General features: G+C 41.4%; 2 protein-coding genes across 2 annotated transcripts in view; both read left to right on the top strand.

The window, feature by feature from the left end:
* The first annotated feature begins 1,420 nt into the window (after positions 1-1,420).
* LOC139759611 (uncharacterized) lies at positions 1,421-12,050 on the top strand. The gene is made up of 7 exons (XM_071681943.1): positions 1,421-3,035; positions 3,742-3,821; positions 5,952-6,046; positions 7,221-7,338; positions 7,802-7,940; positions 8,284-8,423; positions 9,437-12,050. Exons 1-7 carry the CDS (start codon positions 1,421-1,423, stop codon positions 9,611-9,613), a joined length of 2,364 nt encoding a protein of 787 aa, XP_071538044.1. The 3' UTR covers positions 9,614-12,050.
* Positions 12,051-13,891: 1,841 nt separating this feature from the next.
* The window catches only part of Rrp4 (exosome complex component Rrp4), a 5,960-nt gene continuing 1,785 nt past the window's right edge, over positions 13,892-18,066 (top strand). Inside the window, exons 1-5 of the mRNA XM_071689818.1 lie at positions 13,892-14,155; positions 14,903-15,012; positions 15,719-15,846; positions 17,211-17,345; positions 17,861-18,034. Of these exons, the coding sequence (XP_071545919.1) occupies positions 14,034-14,155; positions 14,903-15,012; positions 15,719-15,846; positions 17,211-17,345; positions 17,861-18,034 (669 nt within the window). The 5' untranslated portion in view covers positions 13,892-14,033. The remainder of the gene's footprint in view (positions 14,156-14,902; positions 15,013-15,718; positions 15,847-17,210; positions 17,346-17,860; positions 18,035-18,066) is intronic.

Genomic DNA, 18,066 nt, shown 5'->3' with positions numbered 1-18,066 from the left:
CTGGTTGACCATCCTCTTGTCTATCAGCAGCGGTGTCCCCCAGAGTCCTGTCCTGTCTCCCACGGTCTCCATCCATTTTTTTTTCTAGTACTTTCTTTTCAGCAAATGAACACTGTATTTCCAAAATTCTGTATCACTTTGTTCTTTGTCCGTCCCTTCCCATCACAACTACGTCTACAATCTCACCCGGATAAGATTTTCTGTTGGGATAGACTTAAGTTAGGTTTAGTGCCTCAACAATCCAACCTTTTCAAATTTGTTTTTTCTGAAATCCCTCACACCTTTCCCCATCTTCTTGAGCAGCTCTATAATTCCACTGCTTAACACAATAAACATACTTGGTATCGGTCTTATCTAACATTTCCTGATAAATCCACATCATACGAACTGCTAAATCACCTGAAATATAAGGAGTTCCGTTCATATCCATAGGATTTTTCTCTTTTGAACACCTGCTGCGATTATACAAAGGATCGATTCGTCTTTATCTTCACTAATTCTCCGCATTTACGGAGGTTTTCGTACTCACTAGAGAATGTTGTGTTAAAGGCAATCTGACCTATAAATTCTCCCATTCTGACCGTAAAACTTTACCTAGTTAACCTGTGCGGACACTGGTACTTCTCCCTTCTACAGATATTGCCTTCGTTTCTGCTCTCGAGGACTCCCGAACCTTTAAAGCTCTGGGATTTTTACCACCTATGAATTTTATATTTTTTCAGATCCATGATTTCTTCCACCACTACATAATACTTCTCGTGATCTCTCATTTGATTCTTTACGTTCTTCGGCGCTTCTTCCTCTATTTGTTGTAAGTTCTGTTTTCTCTGTGACAGATAACAATTTCCTGACCCTTGTGGTTCCCAATGATTCATTCTTTAATTCTTAAGTTTTCTTTCCAGTGTCAAACCCTCACACTCCCCCTTCATCCATCCTCGTCCTAGTTCCAACTGTATATATTCTGGTGATCTAACCAGCATGATTCCACTTTTTATTTTAAAATTCTACCCTAACTTGGACTCTAGGTTTATGCGAATTATGTTCTGTGTTTAGTTTCGGCCTAATAGTGCAGAAACACCGTCACTCAAAAGTTCAAACCCGCCATGTCCACTTATCCTCTAAATGTTTATACTCAACCAGAAACATGTGAAGAGAATTATAGGCTGACATTTTGTCTTGAAACAGTCGCTAATAATCAATACTTTTTTTTTTAATGTTGTGCTGAAGGGGTATAGAGTAGGGGGTATTTGGTTTCAGTGATGGTTTCCACACAAGACACGATCATGAACTTCATGCGAAAGTGGTCTTCATCAACCGATACAGTGGGACTTCCCTTCCCAGAAAGTTTCATACCCCCCCCCTCCCCCTTCAAGTCCGCTACGGTAATAAATCAATTAACTGTAAACCCCGAACTCCATCAATGGTCACACAGCCTCCCGTACATGTAGAAGTCCTGACAGAATTATCCTCGTCCTCATCAACGGCTACAACAGGTCCTCTTTTCCCAGACATATTTCCAACGCCTACGAAGCCCTCTTCGGAAACAGTTGGAATTCCCGTTGAATCTCCAACTCTACCACTGGTCCCAGCACTTTTCCCATCACCCTCAGCAATTCCAGATGTCCAGGTAGAATTGTCTTCGCCCTCAACAACCACAACTACAAGTCCTCTTTCCCCAGAAATTACTACAACGCCCTCGAAGTCTTCTCCCAAGACAACTGGATTAACTGGTAAACCTTCAACTTCACCATTAGTCCCAACGTCTTTCCCATCATCCTCAACAGTTGTAGATATCCAGGTAGAATTGCCTTCGTCCTCACCAACCACTACTACAAGCCCTCTTTTCCCAGGAACTGATTTACCGTCCGCGACGTCCTCTTCGGAAACAACTGGATTACATACTGAGTCTCCAGCTCCACCAATAGTCCCAGCTCCTCCCCCATCACCCTCCTCTACTGCTGATGTCCCGGTAGATTTATCACCTTCGTCCTCAACGACTACTACAACAAGTCCTCTTTTCCCAGAAACTGTCACGACGCCCTCGAAGTCGTCTTCCAAGACAACTGGATTAACTGCTGAACCTTCAACTTCACCATTAGTCCCAACGTCTTTCCCATCACCCTCAACAGTTGTAGATATCCAGGTAGAACTATCTTCGTCCTCAACAACTACAAGAGGTCCTCCTCCTCTTCCAGAAACTGTTTCGACGCCTTCCAAGTCCTCTCCAGGGACAGATGAGTCACTGGCTGAATCTCCAACTCCTCCAATAATCCCAGCTCCTTCCCCATCGCTCTCAACATCTGTAGCTACCCCGGTAGACTTATCTTCGTCCTCAACAACCACTACCACCACTACAGGTCCTCCTCTCCCAGAAACTGTTCCATCATCATCGAAGTCCTCTACAGCTGGATTACCTGTTGAATCTCCAACTCCACCAATACTCCCAGCACCTTCCCCACCACCCTCAACATCTGTAGCTGCCCCGGTAACCGGTTCATTACCTACCCCACCAGGACCAGGAACCAGCTTACCAGGCAAGCCAGGACCAGCACCACCTGGGAAACCTCCGCCACCCGCCAGTAAGCCACCTGCGTCCACGCAGAAACCACCCGCCACAAACCCCATGCCGAAACCAACTACAACGACCAAACCTCCTACAACCACCACCACCACCACCACCACTACTACTACTCCCACCACCACCACTACTACCACCACCACCACTACCACCACCACCACCACCACCACCACTACTACTACTACTACTACTACTACTACTACTACTACTACTACTACTACTACACCTAAACCAACAGCAACGACTACGCCACCGAAACCAGCAACGGCAGTTGAGCTTCCAGCACCTGGCCCGCCTTCGTCACCCGCACCGCCTGCGCCACCTGCGCCAATCACACCACCTGCGCCACCCGCACCACCTGTGCTACCTCCAGGAGTTTCAGCACCAGAACCACCGCCACTGGAAACACCAGAACTGGCCGACCCAGCAGATGTACCCTCCTCACGACCGTTCTGCAGTAAGTACAGTGTGTTTACTGTAACCCACCTCTCTCTCTCCCTCTCTCTCTCTCTCTCTCTCTCTCTCTCTCTCTCTCTCTCTCTCTCTCTCTCTCTCTCTCTTAATCTCGGTCTTGGGTGACCTGCCCACTTCTTGGGCACGAGGACACGACCCTCGGTATAACACGGACTGTACGACCCACGGCTACGACGACCCTGACCTTTGACCTGACCCAAAGGTTGTGCCATCGTCTCTCGAGGAGGAGTCTATGATCTCACTTCAGAAACTCGCGACAGATACCCTCCTCTAGCTAGTCTCTGAAGCAATACATCATACAAATGTAATTCCAACATTAATACAAATGTAATTCCAACGTTCATAATACAAATGTAATTACAACGTTAATACAAATGTGATTCCAACGTTAATCATACATATGTAATTCCAACATTGATAATACAAATGTAATTCCATCATCAATCATACAAATGTCATTCCAACATTAATCATACGAATGTAATTCAAACATTAATCATACAAATGTAATCCCAAAATTATGTTGTTGTAGGAGCCTGAGAGATAACACATGCTTGCTGACTGTAGACCCAACAGACAGATTACCCCAATGGAACTGCTTTTATTTTTCTGTCGTGTGTGTGTGTGTGTGTGTGTGTGTTACACGGTTACAGGCGGGTATGTGACGTGCGCCTCCTTCCCTCCCTCAGGTAATTGCAACCGCGGCAGCATCGCCGTCACCAGGATCGTGGGCGGTGAGGACGCCCGGCCGGCCGAGTTCCCCTGGCAGGTGAGTACCATTTCCGCCCACCACCATCCCTAGCTAATAACAGCCATGGTAATCAACCCACAGATTATGGGGGTCCCCGGAGGTCCGACGATAAGGGGGACCCTGTATAGAGGCACAGTATCTCTGATGGCGAGCCACACCAATAACAGACACTGGAGCCTTTTTATTGAAATATATGTAAAAATCAAGGATAGCTGATGCCACCATGGTTATTAAGCCTTTTAATGGAGAGGGGAGTAAAGAGGAGTAAATGTATAAGGGTCTCAGAGCGAGGTGGGGGGTGAGTCCACCGCATACTGGAGTGGGAAGGGAACGGGAGGTGAATCGATTGATGTTTGCAGGTGACACAGCTCCAGTGGCAGCCTCAGAGAAGTCCGGTTGTTGGTGGCAAGTCTTGGAAGAGGGAGTGATAGGAGGAATCTTTGAGAATAAACGTGAAAAAGGTAAGGTAATGAGGTGCAATAGAAGAGGAAAAATAAATGGTCCGAGTATGGATAAGGAGGGTATGAAGGAAGTAAAGTGCGGTGCGTACTTGGAAGTGTACGTGGCAGAGGTTGAAAGAGGTGAAGTGAGTCATAGGGTGAATGAGGGGGCAAAGGTTCTGGGTGAACTGAGTCATAGGGTGAATGAGGGGGGCAAAGGTTCTGGGTGAACTGAGGAGCGTGTGGAGGGAGAGGTCAGTGTGTGAACAAAAATGGGTATGTCTGAAGGTGTGGTACTCAAGCCAGTGTGCATGGATGCAACTCTTGGGTCTTGATTTTAAAAGAACGATAGAGAGTGGACGTGCTGGAAATGAAAGGCCTAAAGACAACTGTTCACCTGCCATTTAACAAACCATTAATCATAAAGATTATGTTCTGGGTCGTCAATAAACAGTCAGTCACAATCCACTTACCAGCAACAGATATAGCTTTGATCTCATTTGGTCGGATGTTCATCGTCAACAACCCTGGCACCTTCTCGCAGTAATTCCTTAGTTGTTAGACACGATCAGACTCGCACCCAAAGCACCAACAGTTCATCCTGTGACAACGAAATAGTCTCTATGACAATAACAAAACATATGAAGCAGGAAAGATAATCTATAAAACCTACTTCCTAAACATTGTTTTCGCCATCACCGCACCCGTTAGGGTTAGCATACAGTTTCTTTCTCGACTTTCTACTGCTTTGACTGTGGATCACCGTAGAAACCAAGTGCAACACAAACTACCTCTGAGCCGTTCTCTAACGTTCCATTTGGTAAAGGAAATGAAAGGTAAATACACGGGAAACCTATCAATGATTGCAATAACACATGTACTATATCAAATGCATAGTATTCAAACTCTAATACTTAAAATGCAATTCTGCAACGACAGTTTAGTGCACGGCTAAGCTTCACACTAATTATTACGTAACCAATACAACTTAACCAATACAAAGTGGAGAACATTATCAAATAATGGAAAGTAATTTTGCTGTTATTGTCTAACATAATTCTTGTAGCAATATACTGTCCCTGTATAACATCTTTAACAAAATACTGAATAACTTCTACAAGATTACTAATGATGAGACATCTTTTCTTTATTTATCTAGAGATTACTAATGATGAGACACCTTTTCTTTATTTATCTAGAGGTATCACCCTATTAATTTTCAAATGGCTGCAGGGACCAGTTGCGAAATATCAGGCGTGTTCATGGAAATGCACGGCTTTAAGAAAATTGTTCCATGTTTATGAATAGTGACAAGTGAGAATGATACGAGACATCATAAGTATTAAGAGGTCGGAGAAAAACCGAAGTGAAACTAGAGACTGGTTATCTTTGTATTAATCTGATGATGTGGAAAGGGAACCACGGAACCAAAAAACGAAAATTGGTACATACAGCTTAGTATTATGGTGGTGGTAAGTAGTATAAATTTGACAAAGACAACATACATTCCGAACTCAGTCAAAACATAACGTATTTTAGGTAATTAAGTATTCATGATGAACGTTTATGTACCATGTCATTCTTAAGAGCTCCCACGACTTTTAGACATAAAAAAGCAGTACCCCCACACGGCGGACACCACGCTGCCAAGACATTCAAAATAATGACCTTTAGAAGATAAACTTTCCCCCCCTTTTTCCTCCATCAGGCATTGCTCTTGATTGGACAGCCGTACATCATCTGCTCGGGGTCGCTCATCATGACGAAGTGGATCTTGACCGTGGCACACTGCTACTACGATGGGTATGTTTACCTCACGAGTGACACTGCCAAACATAATCCCAAAACCTAACTTACTTTTGACAGGGGTATCCCCCCCTAAATTACGGGAACTTTTCCTTCACCTTCCTCTTAGTAAGGATGTAGGATGAGGTTTTCAGTTGTTTTTTTTCATGTATAACATACGTTAGTCTTCTGCAAGGAGAGAAGAAACGTTCGCAGTTTTCCATCATAAGATTTCTAGTCATGTTTATTGTTCTCCCACGTGCACTTCCCCAACCAATACCTGCCACTTTTCTAAATGTACTGCTTCCTCTTGTCTATCGTCTACGTATGGTGCATTCTTTTTGTTTGATGTACTGGGGGAAAATGCCCTTAATCTTGTTCATATTGGGGTTCAATCCCCCACCCCCCTTTTTCTACTGGGTATTAGGTTCCCAGATCTTCCCCTGGGTGTAATAAATTCTCCAGGTGCAAATGATATATATTCCTTCATTTCTGTCTAGAGTCAGGGTATACAACAACATTCTGGGTAAACCAAGCTTTCCACATGTCTCTAGATTGATCATGTTCTCTTTTCTCGTGTGTGGGGCACATTCCCCCCTTTTCCATCCCTTGGTTGTGATAAACTACCTTACATAATTCGTGTCTGGGGTTTTAAGTTTCTATGACTACAACAGCGCTGGTTAGGGTCTTCCGACCAAGCCTATCCTACCTCTCATTAGTCTTCCATCTGCAAGGTTTCTCAGTAGCATCTCTTCATTTGCTTTCTGAACTGCATCGTTCTCCCTCCAACGAAAGGGCACGACTTCTTTTTGCTCTAACTCCAGTCTGGAATTATTGGGTAATGTCTGGCCTGCGCATCAGCCAGTTCTGATTAATCTTTAGCTTTCTGTGCTGGAGGTTAGGATGTCCTGTTAATAAACTGGCAGCTGAATTATCTATTGCAAAAGGAAGAAAAAAATGTATAGCTTTTGCCTCTATATTTAGCCGTTCTTGCGTATATTGATGGACGATGATAATTCACACCAGTTACACGATACTTGAAGTGCTTGGAATAAAGTTGCTCGAAGATTTGAAATCCGCTACTGGTGACTGTCAAAACATTGATTAAAGACTGCGCAAACAATCTAAAAGCCTTTGATCGCAGTGATCTGTACACATCCCTCTAATGCACACTAATGCCATCTTTTCGCAGGTTCGACGAGACGGTGGTTGTCTTGGGTGAGCATGACAGAAGCAGGCAAGAAGAAGGCACCGTGAGGATAAACGCCATCAATGTGATCATTCACCCCGAGTACGACGACTGGACGTTGGTGAGCTGACTCCTCACTGTTATCTTTAAAAGTAGATTTAATGATATATAAAGTCTTTAAAATGAGTGTGAAAACTGAGGGGAAACTTTTTTGCAGAACCGCAGCTACTAACATCAGTTAATCAGTGTTTACAATCATGGGACAGGACATTTCTGGCTACATCTCACAGGATAATCGTACCCAACCTACTAAATCTTCGATAAGATAACGCCAACTGGCCCTGGGATTTTTGATGGTTCCAGACTGCTCATGGGTTCACCTCCGCATTACTGTTGACGTTTCATTCTTTACAATTAAGTATTCATTGGTAAAAAGGTGCAACCAAAGTATGTTGCTTACCTTGGCTTTATCTACGCTACGCTAGCTCTGCTGTTCTAAAAATTTGTCCGATTAGAGACTGGATGTGCGCAAATAAGGCCACTGTTCGTATTTTCTTTAACGTTGTGTTCCTTCTCGGTCACAGGACAACGATTTATCACTACTGGAGCTGGAACATCCCGTCACCCTAACCCCCAAGATAAGCCTCCTCTGCATCGCTCTGCCCAGCGAAGTGCCCAGCTCCGGTATCGCTACCATCTCCGGTTGGGGAACCATCGAATACTGTGAGTAATTGATATGCATAAAGACAATGAGAACAACCTGCTACATTTAAAACGTTGAAAATATAGCATCATTCTAATGAGAATTTTTTTTTTTTTAAGTTTTGGAGTTGATAAAACATTACCAAAGTTGTCTTTGATACTTCTTAATTGCGGAGGGAGGTTGGCTACTGCATATCATATTTGCCAGTAAAGATATTCGCCAGTGTGTGACATTTGGAGTACAAAGACATGTGACAACTAAATATGCGTTGATATCAGGAAGATATCGTACCTTCATGCTTAAGGGCCGGAACGACATTGCTCAGAGAGATAACAAATGTGATCCTGATGTTTTCTCCAACAGTGGGCCAAGAGAGCGACGTCCTGCAGAAGGTGGGACTGGAGGTAATCAGCAACACGCTGTGTCAAACCTTGTATGAAGGCTTCTACAACATCACTCCCAACATGCTCTGTACCTACACCGTAGGCAAGGACGCTTGTACGGTATGTATCGAGAGAATTTTAACCTTCTTTGGACATCTCGGAGCATCTGATCCAGTCTGGCGTAGGTTAATGCTCTCGCCGATATCTCGCAGGCCCTGTGGGCAGCCACAGGTTGTATGGTACACAAGTCCCAGATGCTGTAGGCTAGTTAATCCCCAACCTCCTATCTACTCCTAGACCACATGTAAGCGTTTCAACAATCAACAGCTCTTGCTTAAGCCAGCCCTTAGGCCCTATAGACAAACTGGGATGCTAAAATGAACATATTTCCCAGCTCTGTGGTCTAACCAGGGTTGTTCCTTTGGTTATAGTTCTGGAACCCTCCTGTGGCTAGATTTCAGGTCTGTGGTTTGGTTAGTACCTGCTATGGTGTAGAAAGAGGTAGGCTTTGTGTCCAGACCCCTTCGTGGACTGACTATTCCCAGATCCCTCATTGGATTCATTGTAGCCCACGACCTAGGCAAAGTCCTAGTACAAGTATGGTCAGTCCATAGTGGTACAACCTCTTCAGTCAGATTCCTTTCTCAATGTGGCCGTGGGGTTAGCTGGTCTTTGATCCGTCGAGCCAGTCCTAGGCCATGTAGTCCAGTTACTCCCGGTCCTGTCGTCTAAGAATACCTCCTTCTGGCTTATGGCATCGGTCTGGGTCTGGTTTTGCAGAGGCTTGACTTAAGCTCTTTGTCCATCTTAAACCTTATGTGATAACTTGCTTTGGGACCTGTAATCTGGTTAATCCCAGAGCTCTAAATTCGTGTTATTATTGGCAATTACGGTGTATTAATCTTCGAATCCAATGGTCTAGTTTCGGTCCCATGATTCAGTTAGTCCCAGACCCTATAGACATCCCACAACCTCTAGTTACTAAAGTAGCCGCGGGTCTTACCCTAGAGCCAATGTAGTAAAGGTAAGCTGGGGGAATGGGAGGTCTTATTGACAAACCAGTTTGCATAAAATAATCCTTTCATGCCGTCAGGTTCTGTGCCACTCAGGATACCTATGGGTCTCTTCTACAGAGTGACAGCGGTGGTGCCTTGATCGCGCAGATGTCGGACGGTCACTGGGTGATGATAGGGATGGCCAGCTTCGGCTACGGTTGTGCCGAGGAAGATTCGCCCGGAATCTTTACGAGGAGCCCCAACTACATTGACTGGATCAACCTCCAGACGAACAAGGAGCACTGCAATAGTTAAAAGCCCACCTGGGACACTTGCCTCTTCACTTGACAGCAAATTATGGGACACCTGTGGGACTGGCGTTTCACTGCTGACCTTCATACCAGTTTTATGACTTGATGCTTCACTGCGACACGTAGTAAGGCGTAGAGTGAAGTAAGAGTCTTACTACTAACACCAGTGACACACCTGCTTGACTCGTTCCTTACTACGACACCTGTGGCACACGTGCTTAAGTCGTCCCTTACTACCGACACCTGTGGCACACTTGCTTAACGCGTCTCTTACCACCGAAACCCGTGGCACACCTGTTTATCACGTCCCTTTCTACTGTGATGAATGATCAAGGTCACTCGCCCTGATTTCCTTTCCTATAGCCTTGTTCCTCATGTTCACAGCTCTGTTGATGAAAAAGTGTTCCCTCGTGTCTTCACTGGTCACTTGTGTTGCCTTTTTCCTTCGTCTCTTCGCAAGTCCGATTCAGTTGTGGTAACAGTTATCATTGCATTCCTCTCAGCCCCTTCCAGCAGTTGTATGTCAATTCCCGACGAGAAGGCTTGACTGTTGCACCATATTCCAGCCTGGATCAAACGTCCGCTTTGCACATCTTCCTACACATCTCACTGCTCATGTACTCAATGCTAATTTTGATGTAGACCAAAGTATAGTGTGCCTCTCTTCATGATCTCTCGCATGTTGCGCTGCGATAAGTTTAGCACTATGTCAAGTCCTCGGTCCCTAATCCGAATGAGACTTTTTAATTTGTTTTCAACAAAAACGTAAACACACTCTGATCTCATCACTTCCTTTTCCACCTTCCAACTCTGCATTTTCCAGAATCAGATTTCATTCGCCATTTGTCTGACCACTGCTGCATTTTGTCTAAACCTTTTGACAATTTTTTCGCAGTCCTTGTTACTTCGCTTTGCCTCCTTTGGCAAAACATTTACATAGACAAGAAACAGGGGTAGCCTAGCCCTGAACATTTACGGAACTTCACTTGACACCCTCGCCCAGCACCCCCCCCCCCAAAAAAAAAAAAATTTTTTTGACCCCTTCGACCATGTGTTGGGGATAATATCAAAGGCCTTCTGATAGTCCAAGAATGCAAAACTCACTCAACCGTCTCTTTTAATCACCCTTTCATAGAAATGCAGCAGGTTTGTGACGGTCAAGAAATCCTCTACCTGCTTCCTGATTACCTTCTTTACCATCTTGCAGGTCGCATACTTAAAGATATTCCATCTGTATTACAGGGCTATTTGCTATTTCTCTGTCATCTCTTTGGTTCAGTTGGCCAAAGGCCATGCGAGCTCTTGCCATCGGTTTGCGTCCGTCTTCCATCTGTTCGCCTTTCAAATTTCATTCTTCTCTGAAACTACTTGGCCAGTTTGAAGCACACTTAACAGGGATGGTTTTTAAAGGCGCCTTAGGTTACCCCGACGAACATTAAAGACAGCCACTGCTATCAAAAACGAAACATTTCCTCAAATAGATATTTTCGGCAGAATTGGTTCAAAATCAAGCAACATACAATATATACAATACGGATTTTTCAGTCATCTTCATAGTTTTGCTGATTATGCAAAGCCCTTTCATCGAAAATTCAACAAAATAAAATATACAAAATCACTGGGAAAATTTGAACCAACTTGTGAACGATGGTTTTTAGGGGTTTTTTTTTTTCTTTTTCTTGGCAATCTGACTAATGTGGTACGTGAGACTTAAGAGACTCCAGCCCCTTCATGGCCCTCAACACTTCCATAGAATTCTTGCTTCCAGTTCCGTGATGAACTTCTACACTTGCAGTGAATCCTCGCTTGCACTCCTTCATGACCCTCCACACTTCCAGTGAATTCACTTAAATAAATGTGTATGTGCGATGACGTGTGTATGTATATGTAACATATTTCGGATTTGGAGTCCCTGAATCTAACTGAAACATTTATATAAACGCTATCGTATAACCCCACCTCATTCAAAGAAATAATGATTAAGTCTACAGTAACAAGAAACAATGATACACCGATATGAATGTACCCAAAAGCCTCTCTATACCCTCTAAAAATAATGTAAATGTTTATCAGTGACCCAGGGCCTCTTAAGATGTGGGTACAGGGGATTACATAGTAGTACCTGGGCCGGGGGGCCGCGAATTTCCTGGGATCTCAGGAAATGAAGAAAATCAACAAAGCGCCCCATTCCACCCCTCTCATCTCCCATACCCTTTTTGGCCTTCCAGCTCATGGCATGAGACCATAGTGGATAAAAACAGAATTACTAATGGAGAAGGGAAGGGGACCTGAAAGAAAATTTGTTCCCCTGATAAAATTCCTCTCTGGGGCAGTGCCTTTCACAAACAAGTTTTTCAGTTTGAAAGTTAAGACCATTAGTGTCCTGTAGCCTCCCTGTACTGGAGTCTGTCTGCTGTGACTCATTTGTGGAATAAATTGGATCACCGTATTTACTGATTTCATTATTCTTTACCGACTTATTTTTTATTATGATTTGACGACGTCCTTTTAAGATTAATTACGACGAAATATTTCCAAAAGGCAGGTTTAACACGTAGCACTCACCGCAGGTGTGTGTGTGTGTATATATATATATATATATATATATATATATATATATATATATATATATATATATATATATATATACGAAGAACGAGTCGCGAGTTGTGATCGAGTCGTGTACATGGAATGATTTGTGAACTTAATATCAACAGCCCACGTGTCGGTAAAGGAGAAAAACAAGACAGCTATCCGGGCCTACGGAGTGGCATTTGACAGTCAGTGACGCGCTGGCTCACTGCACAGCCGCCATTAACCTTCCTCATACCCAAGCGGGTTGTATCAGTAATATACCTCCTTGCTACTTACTACTAGCATGGGAGAAATAACCGTGAAGCTTTTAACAAAGATCGGGCAGTGAATGAAACTGCCCTGAGAACCCAGTTACTGACTCACCCCACATCCTCGACTATCCTACAGATAGTTTTCTGGGTAGTACACCAATTTGTTGGAAAAAGTTTGACGATATGGGATAGCACCTATGTACCATAATGAGAAATACACCGGAAGCTACATCTGTAGTTAAACTGAGCACATAGGGAGGATGAAATAGAATCATTATCAGATATATACCATTATCTTAATTAAGAGTCTACTATAACGTTTTCCATATTCATTAGTAATAAAATTCTTCTACAGAACATTTCCAGCCATCTCAAGAAATATATTTTCATAGTTTTACTTCTGCCCAACATGGTCCAGTAATATCTTCGTAAAAGGGGTCACAACAACTAAAACTAACACTTGGGGCGAACCCATGCGCTACATGTCACTGCCCACTCGTAACATTAGCTATCTGACCGTCAAATATACATATTTGGCAGCAAAATCAAGCCGCCACAACAACAACCTTACATATTTAGCAGCAACATCAAGCCGCCACAACCACAACCTACCAGATGGTTCTTCACTTGACCATCAGCAGATGGATCTCTCCTCCCGTCATGGCCGAGTTCAATTCCTCTCCAACAAGGAAGGATCGCTGGCCATCACTGAGGGCCACTTCTTAGATAACCTGTAGGCCGCCAATTTCTCAAACATAAGTTATTCCTTTGACGTTGCTTCAGAAGTCCATCTCTCAACCACCAGACACAAACACAAGATTTCCGCCTACATCCTCTCGAATGACTATATACTTCAGGCTGATGTAACAGCGATCTAAACTTAGTTGAATTTAATGTTTACATATATTATCCTCCCTTCCCCCATAAAATAAACATAAACTTGCTTTTATAACACCAATAATTCCAAGGGCTCTGGATAATCCTGGATAGTTTTTTTTTTTTTTCATATTCCCGGTTTCCCAATGATACTGCCAACCCTGTTGACTCGCCATTCCAGGATTGCAACAAAGTCTCCGGATTCGGTTGCCATTAAACCTGCCTTTATCACAAGAGTATAACATGGTATTCTTATTTCTTAAGAAGCCGATGAGGCTGGGATCAAAATAAAAAATTGAATAGGAAATTGACCCAACTTTTTTTTAACCAATTTAGTTTTACTTTTGGTGAGACTAGATATGGTGAAATATCTTAGAGATCGGTAGCTTGAAAACGTATCTTGGAATGCAATTATAGTATATGCTGTCGTCATCTAAAACAGATATTTACAGCCTAATGAATCTGTGTACTGTGCCATACAAACATCCCTTTCAGCTTCCCAAAAATTGTATGCTGCAGTTATCATTTGCTAGCGAATACACTCGCTAGATAAGCTCAAACAGATGTGCGCGCTAGCAGAAAAGCAACTCGTAAACAAACACACGAGCATTTTTGCTGATAGTTGGTTTACTGTACTGTGGTCAGAGACTCTATACGAAGCATTTAGATACTTTTATACTGTGATACAAGAGTCAGACAGTCATGGAAATTCAACTCGCTTGTGAGATCCATCGGGTGAAGGCGATGGTTGGTATCCAAGTATCAGGAAGGAACAACTTGGTTACCCCAGGAGATATCATATTCAGGGATACAAGTTTTATGAGGTGTGTTGAATTTGACTTGGGTACTACCATGTGGACGTTCTGTTGCTGACTAGTCGACACCAGTAGGTCAGACAGTGCATTGCTGACTAGTTGATTTTTCGGTATTTCCATTTTATTATCTGTATTTATCAGTTTTGCTAATAGTGTCTTACTGTTTTTTTTCGAGTTTGCTGAAACAATATTTAGAGATTACAATAATGGTTGGGAGCATGGATTTGAGAATGGTAGTTTGTGAGTAATATTGAATGTGACAGTAGTTATTTGGTTAAACGTAGAGTTGATTGATTTAAAAGTAGGTAATGTTAGGATACATTTGGTTAGGTGATAACGGGTCAGAAAAGGTTTGGAGAAACAGTGCTTATATTCTAATTTCCCTTAAATAATGAAAGAATGTTTATTACCATCATTTCCACAACTGAATTACCATAAAAATTTACAGCAACTTTAATAACTCGATATCAATAAGATCTGTATAAAACAGTAATGGTTTAGAATACTATCTTTTATTATTATTCATGTAATACAGTTGTTGATGGTAATACAGTATGTCAGCCATATGGTTAGTTCAGTTAATATTGTTTCAAACGTTATGGCAGGCTGTGATTTGGTATTCCGAATATCTAAGCAATCCTCTTTATGGCACGTCCTTGGCCCTGACTATGCTGAATAAGTGGGAGTGTCCTTTATTTCAGTAATATAGCGAGTACGCATATATTATGTTGATTTGAACTTTTTTTTTTTTTACAGAGGTCATGGAACTTACATGGAAGAAGGAGTTCAGGTAGCATCAGTTGCAGGCTATGTGACAAGAGTCAATCGTCTGATAACAGTAACTCCATTGCGGCAAGTATATCAAGGTAGGGTTTGACTATGAAATGATAATTCATTTGCTTTCAGGTGACTTTTTCCAGCATTTTAGAGGTAGCACATTTCATATACTGGTCTGTATTTCAGATCAATTTGTTAATGTCTTTCTTTTAAATGTAAGCATAACGTGCTTTCTTTTACTTCCATAGGCACTAAACACATTCTAAATAAATTTTTGAACAATTTCAAGGGGATGTCACTCCTTGAACAAATTTTGAGGGACTTCAGCAGGCCCTTTTACCTGTATGGATCAAGAAACCTTTTCTGATAGTCTCAATGCTTCCCATCCTCTCTGCTGTTTAGAATCATCAGTCCTTCAAATGTCTTTCTAAACAGCTTTGTGTCCATCTTGTAAATGCTTAGATTATTTTTCCTCTATTTTTACATTTTTTTTTTTCAATTGACATCTGACCCTGATGAGAACTTTTGAGCGACTCAAGCCTTCAAAATAAAAAGAAAAATATCCCTTGTTTTTCATTAGAGTAGGTGAATCTGACTTTTTATTTCATGAAGCACTAGTGTTGTTTTGTACTCACTCTGTTCACTTTACAAAAACCATTATTCGTCATGTTATTTCAGTATTATGACCCTTGACAATTTGGTTGTTGACGAGTCCGCATGATACACAGCTGAATTATTAATGTTATTAGATATGTTAGATTCAGATGTGAATTAAATCACAACTTCTTTGAACAGGAGCAGTTGGTGACACAGTAGTTGGACGCATCACTCAAGTTCAGAATAACAGATGGAAAGTTGATGTAAATTCAAGATTGGATGCTGAATTACGACTAGTGAATATTCAGTTGCCAGGAGGAGAGCAGGTAAAATAGTTTCATATGGAAAAAATAACAAAATACATAATTTATTATCCTTCTTTACTGTCATTTTACCTGGATAGCATGCAGCTTTCAGACCTTATTTCTTTGCTTATATTGGAATTGGTAGATATCCATTTATCTCTCTTCCCTGTTTTGTCTGTTACTAGTATTTGTAACCAACTTGTTCCCCTGGAGGGATAAGAAAATTAGGGATATATCATACATTCCAGTTTGCTGCTTCTCATTTACATTTGTATTGGTTGTATTCAGATCAAGTGTTTTCTAAATATTTAGTTAATCTGGGTCTCAGGTTGTGCCTCAGAGCTTATACTTTTATTTCTGGGACCTTTATTATTATTGCTTAAGTATGACTATTAGGTTTCAGACTCTACTGTCAGTATGATAAAAGAGGGCCCATTGATCATTGTTTTGGAGGAAGAATTTGTTGACTAGGTCCAAATCAAATTAAAAAAAAATAGTTACACTAAGATCTTGTAATATTTTTGATATATGGTGCGTGCAGTTTTCCTGGATACCATGCCACAGTGTATCTATTTGTTATCTTCAACTCTTCTCCAATATATATGTTATGGATTAAGTGCTTTCAGCATTTTGCTTCTCTCCCACATATGCTCATTTTATTCAGTGTAATTAAGGTAGCACATAAATAAAAGTACTTCTTAATTTTTCAATAGCACACTGCCACTAAGTTGATTTCAGAATACCAGTTTGTGGATTAGCTGCATCACTATTTAGACCTAAAGGTATTTTGGATAAGGATGGGATACGAATAATTTTTGCGTGTATGCATTGGAGATATTTTATATTTGAAGGTGGATGTTTGAATGAGTGTGTTAGCCTCACTTGATCAGTCAACTTAATGAGGAAAGTAAATGAAATAAAAATGATGTACAGGTAAATATGAAAAAGTGAATATGTCTGTTGTTGGGAGTGCTATTAGAAAGTTCATACTAAAGTAAACTTAAAATGCCAAGTGGCTGGCTGTTATATATGAAAGCATTGATTGCCTGCCTTAATGACATCCTTCCCCCATCACCACTGCTTTACTTTTCATAATTGCTCAACAAGCATTTGAGGAGTTTAATGATCATCATGTTTGGGATGACTTTGGTAAAAGTGATCGTGATAAATTAATCCAGAGATATACAGATTTTTAACTAAGTATTGTGTTTTCTGATACTTTAATGTTTGTTTCTTCAGGGGAAGGGAGAGGCTTTCAGTTAGTTCTCTTGTTAAAATTGGTTCAGCACTAAGTCTTTGTTCAGCTGTGAATTTAAATTTGTATTGTGAGATCAGATATTGATGTATTCAGAGCAAAGCATTTAACAGGAACTCTTTTATTTTAGCGCCGCAGCAATTTGGAGGATGAACGTGGAATGCGAGGACTGTTACGAGAAGGTGATTTGGTCTGTGTGGAGGTTCAAAAGATAACTGATGATGGCTTGTTGAGACTTGCTGCAAGATCCAATAAGTTTGGAAAGGTTTGTGCACTAATTTTTTGTTACATATTTAACTTAAACAGGAGAAAATAGCATTATTGTTATTAATTGATATAGTACACAAGAATTTGAACGGATCTTACGATATTGTTCTCTTTATTTCAGCATGTGTTTGAGAACAAGTAAAAGGGGTCAGAGTTTTAGTTAGAAACCTCATTTCTCTGTCTATAACGTGTTGGATATAGTTAGTTTTATGTATTGTGTTATATAGTAAATCGTGCAAGATACATCAAAAAGCTAATTCTTCTGCTGTAGATTTAATTCTGCTTTTCTGTTCATTTATCTTATATAAAGTTTTAACATGTAACTGTTTTGTGATGAAATATATGATTAAAGGTCCTTCCATTGTAATATTACTAGATATCTGATAAGAAGATGTGTATTTTCCTGTGCTGAAAAATTTTAAGTATTTGAACTCTTGATCACATTAACATTATCTGAAATAGTTATATAAATCAGTTTTTGTTGCTCAGTCTTAAGGTTCTTGTTTTTGGCAGCTGTCCCAGGGAACTCTCCTGGCTGTGTCACCATCACTAATTGTTCAAGATAAACAGAGAATGCATGACCTTCCGTGTGGTGCAAGAGTTGTGTTTGGGGCAAATGGCTATGTTTACATAACCCCAACAGTACCCCAAGAACAGTCCTCAACTTATACAGTCAACTTTGAAGAGGTACATCTCTGTATATGACTTATTTAAACTGT

The sequence above is a fragment of the Panulirus ornatus genome, chromosome 3 (assembly GCF_036320965.1).
Source record: "Panulirus ornatus isolate Po-2019 chromosome 3, ASM3632096v1, whole genome shotgun sequence".
NCBI lineage: Eukaryota > Metazoa > Arthropoda > Malacostraca > Decapoda > Palinuridae > Panulirus > Panulirus ornatus.
The sequence above is the reverse complement of the archived record's forward strand: the minus strand, read 5'-3'. Positions and strand labels throughout refer to the sequence as shown.